Source organism: Acyrthosiphon pisum, chromosome A1 (genome assembly GCF_005508785.2).
Source record: "Acyrthosiphon pisum isolate AL4f chromosome A1, pea_aphid_22Mar2018_4r6ur, whole genome shotgun sequence".
NCBI lineage: Eukaryota > Metazoa > Arthropoda > Insecta > Hemiptera > Aphididae > Acyrthosiphon > Acyrthosiphon pisum.
The window spans coordinates 125,151,106-125,166,495 of record NC_042494.1 but is presented as its reverse complement, the minus strand read 5'-3'; the positions used below and the strand labels follow the sequence as shown (position 1 = coordinate 125,166,495).

The 15,390-nt window shown below is 27.3% G+C and overlaps 3 protein-coding genes across 6 annotated transcripts in view; 2 read left to right on the top strand and 1 right to left on the bottom strand.

The window, feature by feature from the left end:
- LOC100167697 (DNA excision repair protein ERCC-6) overlaps nucleotides 1–13,524 on the top strand; it is a 19,106-nt gene extending 5,582 nt beyond the window's left edge. The window contains exons 1-17 of one of the 4 annotated variants that reach the window (XM_008186272.3): nucleotides 3,811–4,029; nucleotides 7,707–7,841; nucleotides 7,908–8,149; nucleotides 8,243–8,415; nucleotides 8,501–8,638; nucleotides 8,725–8,890; nucleotides 8,961–9,241; nucleotides 10,424–10,581; nucleotides 10,711–10,908; nucleotides 10,987–11,268; nucleotides 11,340–11,456; nucleotides 11,531–11,641; nucleotides 11,706–11,909; nucleotides 11,978–12,148; nucleotides 12,214–12,739; nucleotides 12,825–13,038; nucleotides 13,175–13,524. In XM_008186272.3, coding sequence (XP_008184494.1) covers nucleotides 7,713–7,841; nucleotides 7,908–8,149; nucleotides 8,243–8,415; nucleotides 8,501–8,638; nucleotides 8,725–8,890; nucleotides 8,961–9,241; nucleotides 10,424–10,581; nucleotides 10,711–10,908; nucleotides 10,987–11,268; nucleotides 11,340–11,456; nucleotides 11,531–11,641; nucleotides 11,706–11,909; nucleotides 11,978–12,148; nucleotides 12,214–12,739; nucleotides 12,825–13,038; nucleotides 13,175–13,451 — 3,387 coding nt within the window. In that variant the 5' untranslated portion in view covers nucleotides 3,811–4,029; nucleotides 7,707–7,712 and the 3' untranslated portion in view covers nucleotides 13,452–13,524. Of the gene's footprint in view, nucleotides 1–3,810; nucleotides 4,030–7,356; nucleotides 7,606–7,706; nucleotides 7,842–7,907; nucleotides 8,150–8,242; nucleotides 8,416–8,500; nucleotides 8,639–8,724; nucleotides 8,891–8,960; nucleotides 9,242–10,423; nucleotides 10,582–10,710; nucleotides 10,909–10,986; nucleotides 11,269–11,339; nucleotides 11,457–11,530; nucleotides 11,642–11,705; nucleotides 11,910–11,977; nucleotides 12,149–12,213; nucleotides 12,740–12,824; nucleotides 13,039–13,174 lie in introns of those variants that run through there. The other 3 variants (XM_001952524.5, XM_029488249.1, XM_029488250.1) reach the window with 3 other exon arrangements.
- Nucleotides 1,182–3,562, bottom strand: LOC100161598 (keratinocyte-associated protein 2-like). The gene is given in 5 exon segments (NM_001162023.1): nucleotides 1,182–1,438; nucleotides 1,848–1,914; nucleotides 2,257–2,320; nucleotides 3,006–3,160; nucleotides 3,310–3,562. Coding segments are annotated over 5 exon segments (405 nt in total). The 5' UTR covers nucleotides 3,314–3,562; the 3' UTR covers nucleotides 1,182–1,323.
- Nucleotides 4,029–7,327, top strand: LOC103309819 (sarcolemmal membrane-associated protein). Its single transcript, XM_008186267.2, has one exon. The coding sequence runs from the start codon at nucleotides 4,105–4,107 to the stop codon at nucleotides 6,199–6,201; it is 2,097 nt and encodes a 698-aa protein (XP_008184489.1). The 5' UTR covers nucleotides 4,029–4,104; the 3' UTR covers nucleotides 6,202–7,327.
- Nucleotides 13,525–15,390: the final 1,866 nt, after the last annotated feature.

Below are 15,390 nucleotides of genomic sequence, written 5' to 3'. Positions count from 1 at the left end.
TAAGTGTTGACATCAAGCCTTAGTAGTTAATTCGTTCAGTTGTTTTGTGCAGTCACTTTGTAAAACAACTATTTATCAATCTGAAATTCTGAAAGCTGTATATTTATAAATTTATTATTTAAAATGTTTTTTTTATTTATAATATATAAATACTTATAAATTATAATTAAATATATAATGATTTAACTATATTGTAAACAGTCCAGTAGTTTCTGAGTTTATAGAGGACAAAGAAAAATTAGAATTGTATACATAAATTAATTGATGACGGTTTTCAATATTACAAAATATGTGCATTACATGCTCAAAGCTGCAAATAATAATTATTAAGCCTTGGACCACACAACCACCTTACTTATGTATCTGTTAAGTGTTAACTAATTTATGTAATTTTTGCACCCTGTTTTCTCTGAACAATAACGGTTGCATCCAAAAACCACCAATGGTTTTGATCACAAAAAGTTCGGTTGACAAAAAAACCGCACTCTTTATTGGTTCACTGTTTACCAAAATGCCGCACAATATTTTTAGCATCAAATAACAGAATAGATATAATAATAAGATACTAAATAATAATCATGCTAACACGTTTTAAATCTTTAGTCGGTCTTGTGCATAGTTTTATGATATACCAATATAGTGGTTGAAAAGTATGCAATTTTTAGAGCGTTTTCATTTAAATATTTTAAATTATAATGGATATTAAAATTATTGATAGTAATAAAGGGGGCAAGTGTTTAGTACTTGACACAATTATTTTAAGTACAAACCATTATTAGAGTGCATAATAGTAAAAATGTTGGGGAGAATTTTTTTAATAAACTGTACGTTTAAACATTTTTAAAATTATATATAAATTGTAAATGGTTTTTATTTTTGAATGAATATAAATAATAAATAAATAATAATAAATAATAATAAATATTATGAAGTTTGCAATTTTTGGATCCAACAATTTAAAAATGCGGTTTTAACATATACTAAATGTGTACAGTTTTAACTTACCAAAAGTGTATGGTTTTTGGGGTCAAGGACAATAACTATATTTTTATTGTACTTAAATACTACTACTTATATACACTCACACCATATCTGTTAAAATATGTAAAATTGCTGCTTGGGGCGTACATTAAACAATAATAACAAAATTGCCAAAGAAAAAAATCAGTTGGACTCAGAAGTAATTGAAACTTACTTTTAATAGAAATAATTTAGGTTAATCTCTTAACTTAGGGAATGACAATGAAAAATAAATAGTAGGCAATAAAAATTGAATATTTAGTACATTATGAACATGGAACAAAAAAACTTGTGTTCTTATATTTAGTGTTTCTTCTTTTTGTTCTGTACAATGGGCTGTTTGAGCAATGAACTGGAATTGTATGTCTTTTGAGAAACATTATAAATATTGTACAGGGCGAATAAAGAAAACAGCAGACTGAAAAATATAAATACATCAATATTAATCAATATTGTATTATTAATAGTTAATAGTTATTACAATACAAATCTGAGTATTGACTTGCAGAAAAATGAGAAATACAAGTTACGCATTATAAAAATAGAGAGAATAAATTGTTGGAGGGGAGCGTGGTTGATTCTACTTCTAATTTGATAATTTGTTATATGAATAAATACATTTTAAAATAGAAAATACTTAATACCTAAATCAAGTTAGAATTTTAATTAATTAATATGGATAAATTCAATAAGATAGGTACAAGTACAACTAGTACAAGTAGGTAAATATGTTTAAATGTTTTAGGAACTGAAATTTAATCAGCCCATCTTTGTAGTAAAATGTATAAAAATATTATTAGTAGATATAAATAAATCATAATATTTACCCAGTTGTAGCGCATACTCTGTGTATAGAGACACATGTGAAAAAAGTGAACAATAATGACAATATAACTGAAAAAAATCAAATGTTTTAATTAGCAAAAAAATCATTTGTTATTACTTATTATCTAATCTTTAAAGAAACCACTTAGCGTATACATATATCAGCTATAGCATTGATTAGTAATGATTTAATATACAGTAGGACCCGCTTAAAGGGGACACCTGCTTAATTGGGACAGTCGGGATATTGGGGACAAATGGGTCACCGCCCGATGTGTCCCAATTAAGCGGATTCGACTGTATGTATATATATATACTTTTCAAATCATATAAGAATACATAACCTAAATACAATTTAATATTCAATAGACTATTTATTGTGTAACTTATTTGTTCTAAATGTCTACTTACTTTCTGGAAATAAACTAGCTTGATATCCCTCTCCCAAAAGTAACGTCATTAGATTACTCACAGCCTGGAAATCACATAGTAAAGGAAAAATAGTGACAACTTGTTACATGTATAAAATACATGCATACTAAGTATTTATTATTATTTTTATTTATGAATAATCTCTAAAATTGTAGGTAGGTATGTTGTTATGATTAATTTCTTTTATGTTTGTTAGCATAAAGAAACATTTTTATATTTTTTTCCTTTGACCTTAATGTATTTGTTTATCTTAGACAAGATCTACTTATTAACTTATTTACTAATTAATTTCCAAATATGTAGGTAGTTAGTTCACCTTACACAGTAATGATTCATTTTATTGTTTTTAAAATTGGTCAAGAGCGGAGTCAAGAGGCAAGTGGCTCTACTATTTTAACTCTAAATCAATTACTGCTTGTACTTTTTATTTACTTAGAATTGATAAATTTATTGTAAGGAATAAATTATTTATTTACTATTATTGACTATTAGTCTTAAATGGAACCAAGCAATATGTTGTGGCAGTCAAACAATTTTGTCATGATGGAGGGGTATGGCTGATTTTTAAACATGCACTATTTGATTGTAAAAAATAAAATTTATGGTTACTAGATCTTAAACATTGAAAAAAGTCATCAACCCCTGTTTGACCACTATTGCAAACATGTTAAATGAGTAATAGATTGATTGTATAAGTACTTAGAAAATTTGTAAACAATAAAGGATACAGTCAAGGATAGTGTAAATAACACTGAGCCAAGAAAACCAGTACCTATGACCAACACTGAACTAGACGTCAACCATTTGCTGTTGAGCTGCATGACCGAGAACAGTGACAATGCTAATAGCGTTGATATAAGGAACGACATGCCGGTGGAAACAGCTGAAAATAAAAAACAAGATTTAAGACTGCATTGATTGTTATTTTCACTGTGGCTACTGGCTAGGTATAAGTCGTCAGACGCCAGACGGTTGACTCTATCAATTTGCATGTTCGAACAATTATCCATAACTATATAAAATCAGATTTACCCATCGTGCTATATATTTTTCAAGTTTTGAATACGTAGAGGCAAAAGTCGGTGCGTTGACTCTGAATAACAATTTAACTCCACTCGAAGATCGGTGTCTTAATAAAAAGTAAATAAAATTGATGACGCCAATTTTTTCGACACCCTGTGTTATGCGTAACGTTTTGATTTGCCAATATTGAATATATTACGAAAATACGAAAATAATGCCCTCGTCGGCACCCGGCGTCACCACTCGCTTCTCGCCAGAATATGCCAATTGGCTATTTGTCAATTATTATTGCCAGTATTTAGATTCTATAGTCTATAGAATCGAATTCGCGATAACGTAAAACAATAGCATTCATGTTACAATAATATCATAATTTTTATTCGCGTCGAACTCAGTAATGTTGGTTACACTGCGAAATTCCTCACTCTGTTTTTGTGTCGTGTATATATATATAAGAAAATAATGATATGTTGACACAATATTATTACTATAATTACGTTATCAATAGACAAATTCCATCGATATACGATAGATATTTCGCGTAATTGTTATTCCTTTAATCGTTTCTTGGTTCTTCTAGTTATTCTTTTTTTTCTCGCCTTTCATAATTATGATTGTGGCGTAGATTCTGTATGTTTCTATTACCATTTTGTAGTTTACGTGTTTAGTATACTCTGAAATTCTTGTCGAACCGCATTTGTTTGAAATACTAATTAAAACTACGATAAGGTAACTTAAGACTATATATTTATAGTAACAGTCATTTAGGTATAAAAACTCAAAAATGTACATTAACCAACCGTGATGATTGACATTATGAATTACGACACAATAACGGTAATCAGTTCTGTTTGCAAAGCAATCCTTCAGTATTGTGCCAACTCGCATCCGTTTGAAGAGCGTACACTCGCCCTTGATCAACCAGTCAAGATTGGACGTCTGTTGGCTAAAGCCAAAGTAAGTCCTCACAATGGGATTTTTGATTGTAAAGTCTTGTCGAGAAACCACGCCCTGCTATGGCACGAAAATGGAAAATTTTTTTTACAAGACACAAAAAGTAGTAACGGCACGTTTGTTAACAACCACAGACTCAGTAAAAGTGGTGAAGAGTCTAAACCACAAGAAGTGTTTAGTGGAGATGTGGTCCAGTTTGGTGTTGACGTGATTGAAAACTCTAAAAACATATCTCACGGCTGTATTACAGCTGTATTAAAATTATTTCATGCTGACGGTACAGAGGCTAAATCTAACCCTGTCGAAAATTTTATTAGTGATGTATCTACTCAAGATTTATACACCATAGATGCTTATATACGAGATGCAATGCACAGGGAAGCCAATTTAGAAAATAAATTATTTAACTTGGAAAGGCTGTTATCCAACATAATTGGGGAAACAGATAATAGTTGGAAAGCCCTCGTTGCTGAGGATCGTTTATTATCCAAAATTGAATTTTTAGAAAATCAACTGCAGTACTACAAAAAGGATCATGGGGAAGATGAAATGAAACAGGAAATATGTGATTTAAAACAATATAAATTTTCATACCAAGGAATGGCTAAAGATTGTTTAAAAAAAGAAATGGAAGAAAAATTGAAATTGATGCAGAAATGTCAAGAATTAGAAAATCTGTTGAAACATTCCATAACTGAACAAAGTGCATTGATGAAGCATCTGAATGATGCACAAGATGAAATCAAAGAAGTGTGTTCTAAGTTAAATACAGAAGTTGCTAATCATGAAAATTGTATGAAAGAATTTGATGCATCAAAAGAATTACATGAAACCGAATTAAAAACCCTACAAGAATCAAAAAATGAAATAGAAATTAACTTTAATAATAAATGTGAAGAAATCGAAAGATTAAGAGCGGAAATAGCTAAAATGAATTATGAGATCAATACACGCAATGTGCTTCTTTTGACCTTACAAAATGAACATGAGCTTACTGAAGATATTTCTCTTAATAAGTACTTTAATGATATAATGTCGTATATTGTACATATATTACAAGATCGTCAGACGTATCTAAATCAAATGAACTCTCTACAAAGTCAAATGCAAAAACACATAAAACAAAAAGCTGACTTAGAAAATCAAGTATGCCAGTTACAGACAGAACTTGATCTTAATCATGAATTGTTAGTGAACTGTTCCAAGATTAAAAATGTGAATGAAACAGATAATACGGATCCTGATCAACTAAAAATGATTATATTGAATGATGATAGTTTAAAAAATATTGATGTTATATCTAAAGACATTGAGATTCAGACAGATTTTTATAAACAGAAATCTGATGTCATTGAATTTAGACTATCTGAAGCAAAAGATGTACTGCTGGACTGTATAACTAATTTGGATGATCAAGAATCCACTATAAAACATCTTAAAAAAGAGATTTCTTGTAAAGATATTGTACTATTGTTGATGTCTGAATATTTATGTCAGGTATCAAGTATTGACTCTAATAATTTACAAAATGTGCCAGACATACTACAAAAAAATCTTTGCTCTTTCAGTAACTCAAAAGGTCTTGACCATTGTTTAGATGATTTAAAAGTATCTCAAATTGAGAGTTTGAATACATCCCAAATACAGAAAAATTCTATTGTAAACGAAGTCGTGATACAAGAAATCAGCTCTGATACAGTGGACACTAAAGAAGATTCAGTATTTGACCAAAATGAATTAGAACAAATTCGTAATGAATATGATTTATGTCTAACAGAAAAAAACAATCTGAAATATGAATTAGAGCAAATCACATTGAGATGCAAAGAGTTAGAACAAACTCCAAATTTCCACTTGTTTTTCGCGTTACCATCAATAGTATTATTTTTAGTCATAGTAATTAGATTTTATTCTTATTTATCCTATTTAACAGGAACATCCGAATAAGTGCAATTAACAATATTATTTATAATTTTACTGTTATTAGTTTTAAAACTGAAATGATTTTTGAGCTCAGGTATTCTATAAACTACCGTCATAAACAAATATTTATATTAAATTATAAATATAAAAGTAAATCAAAACAAATCTTAGTTAAAAACAATAACACAATTTTATCAACTGTGAAGCTGGATCACATCTCTTTTAAAATAATTAAATTTATCATCCAGCTTTCTGTTATATTTGCCATTAGTAGTTATGTATTTTTTTTTAATAATTATAAACTGATATTACTTAATATGTGATTCCATCCATATAATATATTTTTTGAAATTATACATGTTTTTTTTACTCAAACTTAAAAGATAAAATATATATATATTTATACATTTATGCTTATTGGTTTTTTCATAAGCCATTAATTAATATCCTTACATTTTCGATGCTATGAAAGTATTAAAACTTATTTTTTTTCTTACATTAATTGTTTAACTTTTTGTTATAATTTTCTTAGCTTTTCGTTGTTTTTGTTGTTCCCTTATGCAAAATTGATCTATGAACTATATATCCTATTATTATGACGCTAAATTATATTTATTATTTTTAAATAATCGAGTTTTATAGTTTAAGATCTGTAATAGTTTAATCTAAGAATTTTTAAAACTATTTAATATGTTTAAAATTTAAACTATTTAAACATGAAATATTGTATTGCATTAAATTACTTTTAAATTAAATATTGATTTACTACAATATTTAAGTCTTAGTGATTTCTGTTAGTATCAATACATTTTTAATTATTTGAGATTGTTTTATAAGTATGTGTAATTAAAATGTGTTATAAGACAATGTAGTATGTGTAAATTCTATTCTCAAAAATACTGGGTTATTTCGAAGGCATGAATGCTATTGAATTTTATTTCAGTACTTTTTTTTATTTATTTATTCATCTAATATATTTATATTGCCACATTATTATTTTTTTTTTTTAAATAACTTGTATTTAATGGAAATTATGTACTCATTGACTGAACCATCGAAATCCAATTAATACTGTAAAAATCTATATGTTATAGTTAATGTTGTATGTTATTGAATTATTATAAACATAAATCATTTTAGTCATTAATAATTATTGTTGTAATTTTTAAACAAAAAATAGTACGATTATTAAATTATTATCTATATTGTTCTTTTTTATTTTCAAATGTTTGTTTCTTTCATTAACTTTATATGTCGACAATCATTTTTGAAACGGAATGTCCTTTCAATGGAAGGTAATCATTAACAGTGATATAATCAATTGTCAGGATATCAAACCAAGGATAACATACAACATTTAATATGTGAAAAATCTTTGTGTACAATTTGGTGGAGGTGTTCTTTAATATTTATATGCAATTTCATCAGGTGTGGTTTGATTCCCTGATGATTGTATATGAGAACATGTTTTATTAAGTGAACAAAAATAAATATATATTAAATCACCAAACTACATTTTTATTTTTCAGTCTTTAATGATGGAATCATTGGATCAGTTAACTATTAATAATTTAGAAGTCATGGATGTAGATAGAGATTCTATAAATAGTAGTGTAATGAACATTGACAGGAACAAAATTGAAGCTATTCCTAAAACTAATCAAGTACTGACAAACACATGTAAACATTGAATTATAAATGATATGCAAATGTGTGTGTATTTTTTGTAGCCTATAGAATTGCAAGATCTAACGGGTTTAACTGTTTATGATGTGAATCATTTTGAACAAGAAGTTTTACAACAAGTTACCAATGATGTATTGGATAGTAAAACTGTTTTTAACACTGGTGAAGTTCCTACAATTACCTTGGGAGCTTTAGAAATTGAAGAAACTGAATATGAACGTAAAATTAGGACAGGAGAAATGACACCATTTGGTTCAACAGATGTTTCACAAAAAAAGTCTAAAAGGTATAATATTATTTTTGTAATGTAGATCATTGCTGTTCATATAATATTTGAAATATTTTTTAAAAAAATGTATTTGGATCTGACAACTTTCAGCTCTGAAGATATGTTGGAAAAGTATTTGGTATCTCAATCTAAACTCTCATCAATGATTCATAAACCTAAAATTAAATCATCCAGTACAAAAAAAGAATTGAAAATAAATATGGAAAGAAAAGAACCAAAGTCAAAAGAATCGGGGAGTGAATATTTTCCATCAACAGATTCTGGTAAATAAAAAATCAATAGTCTATAGTATTATATTTAAATGTAATACAGTACCTACATACTATTTAATAATATTTTCAATTTAAGAAAATGAATCATCTACCCCAGTTAAAATTAAAAGTAAAAAACGATCAAATAATCACAAAAAAATATGTAATCAATATTCAGATGACGATTATAATGATGGTACTGATGATGAGTATTTTGAACCTAGACGTTGTTCAAGTAAATAATTAGAATAATCTCTAATTGATTTTAATTTTGTATTCATAACAAAAACTCCTATAACATACACAACATTTTTTTTGAAGGTCAGTACAAATCATCTGATGATGGAATAGAAGAAAACTATGAGTATCGATTGAGAGAATACGAAAAGAATAATACTGAAATAGCCACTGATAATGAAGATGTATTTCACGCTATTGATGGAGATTATTTTAAAGTGCCAAAAGAAATTTGGGAAAAATTATACAAGTAAATGATTTATATTGAGCTGCATAACATGATGACTTATAATTTATGTATGAAATATTGTTGTTATTAGATACCAAAAAATTGGCATAAAATGGTTATGGGAATTACATCAACAAGGTTCTGGTGGTATACTAGGAGATGAAATGGGATTAGGCAAAACCATACAAATGATTGTGTTTTTTGGTGCTCTGTATTGGAGTCGTTTAAAAGATAAAATAACCGGTATACGTGGCTTAGGCCCTAGTTTAATTGTTTGTCCTGCAACTTTAATGCATCAGTGGGTTGAAGAATTCCATAAATGGTGTCCACCTATACGTGTTGTTGTTTTACATGAAACTGGAGTTTATAAAGGTAGGCAATTTTCAATTAAATTAGAGTAAAAATATATACTTTTGGTCCCATACAAAATTTCTAGAAGTATAAGCCCATTTAATAATTTGATTTGTAGGTATTGAAATGAAAGAACACTAAATATTTATTTAATACCTACTTGTTAGTTGTTTGTCATCACTAGAGTGAGGATTTGCATTTGCATATTTATTCTGGTTGATCTTATGATATGCTAAGTGAGCACAAAATTTGTTTCATGGTGTATAGATTTAAAAAATGAAACTTTTTATTGGATATTTCCACACTTACCCATTTTTTTCTATTTTAAGGGCTTATTTTAAAATTTTTATTGCATATTTCAATGTTTTTTTTTTTTTATTAATTTTTGAAATATATACTATATTGTCATTATATATTTATAGTTTCGATTAAGAGTATTCGGTACCGTGATTTTCTGTTTTTGTTTAACACACGCGTAACATAATATCTTAGACGTATTTGTTGCCAAATTTATTGATCTAATGAAGTGATTAGAATTCAGAAAACAGATTTGAATTTGGCGTCAAGTCTACTTGAAATTGACTTTACGACATTTTTGATATTGTCTCCCAAATTCCTAAAAATGTCATATTAAAAAAGAGTATTTAATAGTATAATATATTTAATATTTTAATTTTCGGAGAAGTTAAAATCAATAATGTGGAAATGTCGATTTCAAGTAGACTTGACGACAAATTCAAATTTTGTTTTAGAATTGTTATCGTTTCATTAAATCATTAGTATGTTTGGCAAAAAACATGTCTAAAATACTATGTCGCTCGTGTGTTAGACAAAAACAGAAAATCACGGCACCAAACCCCTTTAATATCAAAATAATTTAATAGGTATACTTGTAGGTATTGATGGTTTTCCCAAAAATGGCACTAGATCAATGATCAGTGAAATAAAATACGAGACCAAGATAAGAAAATATCGATTACGACCATTTACCATTCAGATTATTTTTGTAATTATTTAGTTTCCATCGTTATTACCTAATATATTTTAATTAAATGTTCAAAAAATATATATTTTTTTGCTAATTTTTTTATGCATATTTATAATTTTTTAGCATATATTTGGTTGGTTTTTAACATATGTAAATCCTCGCTCTATTCGTTACTAATCATTATCTATTTTAACACTTATTAATTTTGTATTTAGGGAAACCAGGGGACTTAATTAAAGAAGTATGGTCTAGTAAAGGAATTTTAATTACCACTTATAATGGTTTGCTCCAACATATCAATAATTTGTTAAAAAATAATTGGCACTATGTTATTTTAGACGAAGGACATAAAATTAGAAATCCTGATTCTAAAGTAAGTATATTTAATCTTTGCTATTCATTTTATTAATTAAAATGTTTAAACTTTGTATCATAATTATATAATATTTTATGTAAGGAAACAAATTTAGTTATTTATTTGATATTAAATCATATTTTATAGATAACTGTAGCCGCAAAACAATTGAAATCTAGTCATAGAATCATTATATCTGGTTCACCCATTCAAAACCATTTGAAGGAATTATGGTCGCTGTTTGATTTTATTTTCCCTAGCAAACTAGGGACTTTACCTGCATTTATTAAAAGCTTTGCTGTACCAATTACTCATGGAGGTTACGCAAATGCTACTGAATTACAAGTAAGTTTTTTTTAATTCATTCACTTAAAGAATCATACATTTTTTGATTAATCAATTAAACCATTGCATATAAATTAGATAACTACAGCTTATAAATGTGCCACAATACTTAAAGACACAATAAGTCCATATCTTTTAAGACGTATGAAAGCTGATATTCAATCACATATATCTCTACCAGATAAAAATGAACAAGTACTGTTTTGTCGCTTAACCGAAGAACAAAAAACAATGTATCGAGGATATCTTGAACATTCAGATATAATATCTGAAATAATGAATGGAAGTTGTAAAGTCTTTGTTGGCATATCTCGATTAAGGACAATCTGCAACCATCCTGATATTTTCCAGACCAATTTAGTAAAATATATATACATTTACTATAATGTATAGTATTGATTTTTTTTTTTTATAATTGTTATTATTTTTAGGAAACTGGTGCTTTTGGTTATTGGAAAAAATCTGGTAAAATGATCGTAGTTGAGGCTTTATTAAAAATGTGGAAAAAACAAGGCCATCGGGTGCTGCTCTTTACTCAAAGTGTAAAAGTAAGATACAATATGTCCTTAACAAAATTATTACTTTATTATGTATTCATTTAATTATATTTGCACGTTTTAAGATGCTTAACATTTTTCAAAAATTTATTATTGAGCAAAATTACTCATATTTGAAACTAGAAGGAGCAACATCCATTGGTTCCCGTCAACCTATTATTAACAAATTCAATAAAGTAACACATTTTTAAAAAAATACTTTTTTGTTAATTAAATATATTAAATGTCATTTTTTCCTAGGACCCTTCTATATTTGTTATGATTTTGACTACAAAAGTTGGTGGATTAGGCGTTAACCTTATTGGAGCTGATCGTGTGATTATATTTGATCCAGATTGGAATCCAGCCACTGATTTACAAGCTAGAGAAAGAGCTTGGAGAATTGGACAAACAAATTCAGTCACTATTTATAGATTACTTACTGCTGGAACTATAGAAGAAAAGGTATATTAATTTTTAGTAAACAAAAATTGTATGTAAATGATTACTACCTATATTATTTTATATTTTAGATATATCATCGTCAGATCTTCAAACAGTTTTTAAGCAATAAAGTATTAGTGGATCCTAAACAACGGCGTTTTTTCAAGTCAAATTATTTATATGAACTTTTCACACTTCAAGATGTGGATGATAATGGTGTGGTAGAAACAACAGATTTATTTGCTGGAACAGGCTCGGAAGTAATTCAATTATGCATTATTTAATATTTCTTGGACATATTTTATGGACATTTTTATTTTTCTAGATCAATTTAAAAAAAATGATGACAGCTCGGCGTGAAAGAAAGAAGTCTAAAAAAAAATCTTCAACCTGTTCATTTTCTGTTGATAAAATCGAAGCTATGAAACAAAAAGCACGAGAACTTAGTAAAATGATTGGTCAAAATTCAAAAACAGTTTTAAATCAACAAATAACACCATCAGAAATGTGTATTAATAGTGAACATTGTACTGATGCTAATATTACTAACCCAACTCAAAAAGATACTGAAACATCTAAAAATAAGGATAAACCTTTTACTTTTGTGAATAATGAGAGTTCAAATATTCCATCTTGTAGCAAAAGTGCAATAGAAAATACATCACCTGAAATGATCCAAGCACCAAACCTTGCTTTTAAAAGAACAAAAAGTAAATATTTACATTCCAATCACAAAAAACCTAAAATACCATATTTAGTGAAATGTGATGTTTATCAAGAAGAACATTTTGATGATCTTACATCCAAAAAACAAGACGATTACGTTCTTGAAAAGTTATTCAACAAATCAGGTAGGTTTTATTCAATAATTATGTATAACAATTTACTTTTCCAGAAAATAAATAATATAATATGTATAATTTTTATTTAATAAAGGTGTAAAAGCAGCGATGAGACATGATAAAATTATGGAATCTTCAAAATCTGATTATGTTATAATTGAAAACGAAGCTCAAAAATTAGCAAAAAAAGCAATCGAAGATCTTGAAGCATCCCGTGCTCAGTGTTGGGAGTCAGGATCTGGTAGGTTAAACTGGACTGGCAATCAAGGAACAGTTAGACCTAAATTATTTAACAAAACAGAAACTAAGTAAGCAAACTATTGTCAAAAAGTTATTTCAAAATGATTTTCATTAATCTATGTTTGCATTATTATTATTTACCTACATACTCAACATCGTGTAGTTAATGATAGTTATTATTTTTTTTTTTTTTTTTAATGTCAGTGATGAATCAAGTAGTCCATCAATACTTTCCTTAATGAAAAAGCGTAATGGCTTCGTGGAAGCCACACAACGTGAAATGCAGATGTTAAACAGTATTAGAGAATATTTGTTAGAGAACAATCAAAGTGTGAACACTGATCAAATAGTAAACCAATTCAGAAATAAATACTCAGCCGAAGATACGCCACTCTTCAAGTCATTGTTAAGTGAAGTTTGCACATTCAACAGGTGCCCTGATAAAACTGGGGTTTGGACATTGAAACCAAAATATTATTAAACCATATAAACAAGTACAAACAATATTTATTTTACTATTAAAGTATACCAAAACAAACAACTTTTAACCGTTACTTTGTTATATATTTATTTTAATTACCTAACCTCGCACGTTTACTTCTTCAAAATATGTTTGAGGATAATTATTTTATTCTAGGTACTTAAATTAATGATATAATCATGGTATAATCGACTGTCTAATATGACGTATAGTAATACTGTACCTTGCAATATTTGTAACAATGTCAATTCAAGTTTATTAAATAATTCAGGTACCTTATTAGTAGGTATGCATTAATTTTAAGATACTATTGCTGGGTTTCATGAACAATCACTAAACATTTATTGAACTAATAGTGAGCTATTATAATGGTTCCTTAAACATGATTTAGTGGCCCATGATTGGTGCATTAAATTAATCAATTTGTCATGCAACTCGACATATATTATATTGTTAAATATATTACATTTTATTAGCATTTAATTATAAATGTAATGTAAGTTATTATTATAAATTTGTATGAAATAAAATAAAAGTTTTATTGTTATACATATTTTTTTTAATTCATATTAAATATAAACTATATTTTGTAGAGTTAATTTGGTATTGTATTTTTATGTCAAGTCGAATATTAGTTTTTTCGAGTTGTGTAGGTCAAAATTCAATAACTTGAAAATTGTCAAGTACCCGCAAATCCCTAATTTAACTTATAAAACTTAAATAAATTACTACAATAATAATATGTTGAAAAGCTGAGAATCTATATAATGATTTTTATTATAAAATAAAGAATGCTTTATAGAATGATCTTTTTACTATTTTGAGTTTTTCATTGTAAAGTGTAAAGTGTAAATTTAAATAATTCTTATTACTTAATTTTTTTATTTCATTATGCTGTCCCAACCGATGGTAGAGGAGGGCCTTTGTAATTGTAAATAATTATAGTATTAGTACCAACTTCTAATCTCTAAATTATTGATTTAATTTACATGCCAGTAGTTATTGTTACTTGTTAATCTGTATTCTAGCATCTACTTCTCCAGAAATTAAATTGGTTAACGAAATTAAAACAATTAAAAATATAACAAATAATCAGTATACAACTGTTTAAAATTGCCATAGCGGTGTTCTTTTTAATTGGTTTTACATTGACAATATATATGTTATAATTTTTATTCTTAAATTTTTTCGTACCATTTCAAAATCTCCATTCTATGTCTTAAATAAATCCCTCCACTCTAATCCAAAAATATTTACAGTCATGGAATTAACGAAAGTCGAAACTACATTACAAATGCTTCAATAACCGATTATATTGTCATCCCAATCTACTTATATTTCAACTAGAAATATATAACCATCTTAATCAATAATTAAATTAATAAACGAAAATAGTAATTTAAATAATAGGTACTAGGTATATCATGTTATTATAATTCAAAATTATAAACTCTTTTGGTTTATTGTAAATTGTAACATCGAATTTCAATGAATAAATTGTTCCGGAACTCTTTGATATAAAAAGTTGCATTATATTATATCCGTGGATGCATCAAATTGTCGTACCTAGTATAATATCTATCATTTATATTCCATGGCAATTGGCAAATCTCAAGTATTCTTGTCTATGGACGACACAGTCGATTAAAAATTCTAAAATTTCAAAAAGCAATGCAGATATGAACAAAAAACTTACTGCGTTCGCCATTCCGTATAATTTTATTTTAGTAAATCACAATATTTTAAGTTCTGTATTCTAGAGCGTTTCCTCATCGGCGTCACAGTTCACACACGTCAAGGATTCCGCGGAAAGAGTCGATAATTAAAGTAAGTTTGTTTTCATATTCTTTTGGGGCTTTAATTTATTTTAAATTTTTATAAAGTATATAGACAAAAAAAAATCATATTTCGTTATAAAAAAAATAATAAAATAATAAAT

What these genes read in the sequence shown, in the direction of transcription:
- LOC103309819 (XM_008186267.2), top strand. Translation starts at nt 4,105, where the DNA reads ATGATTGACATTATGAATTACGACACAATAACGGTAATCAGTTCTGTT.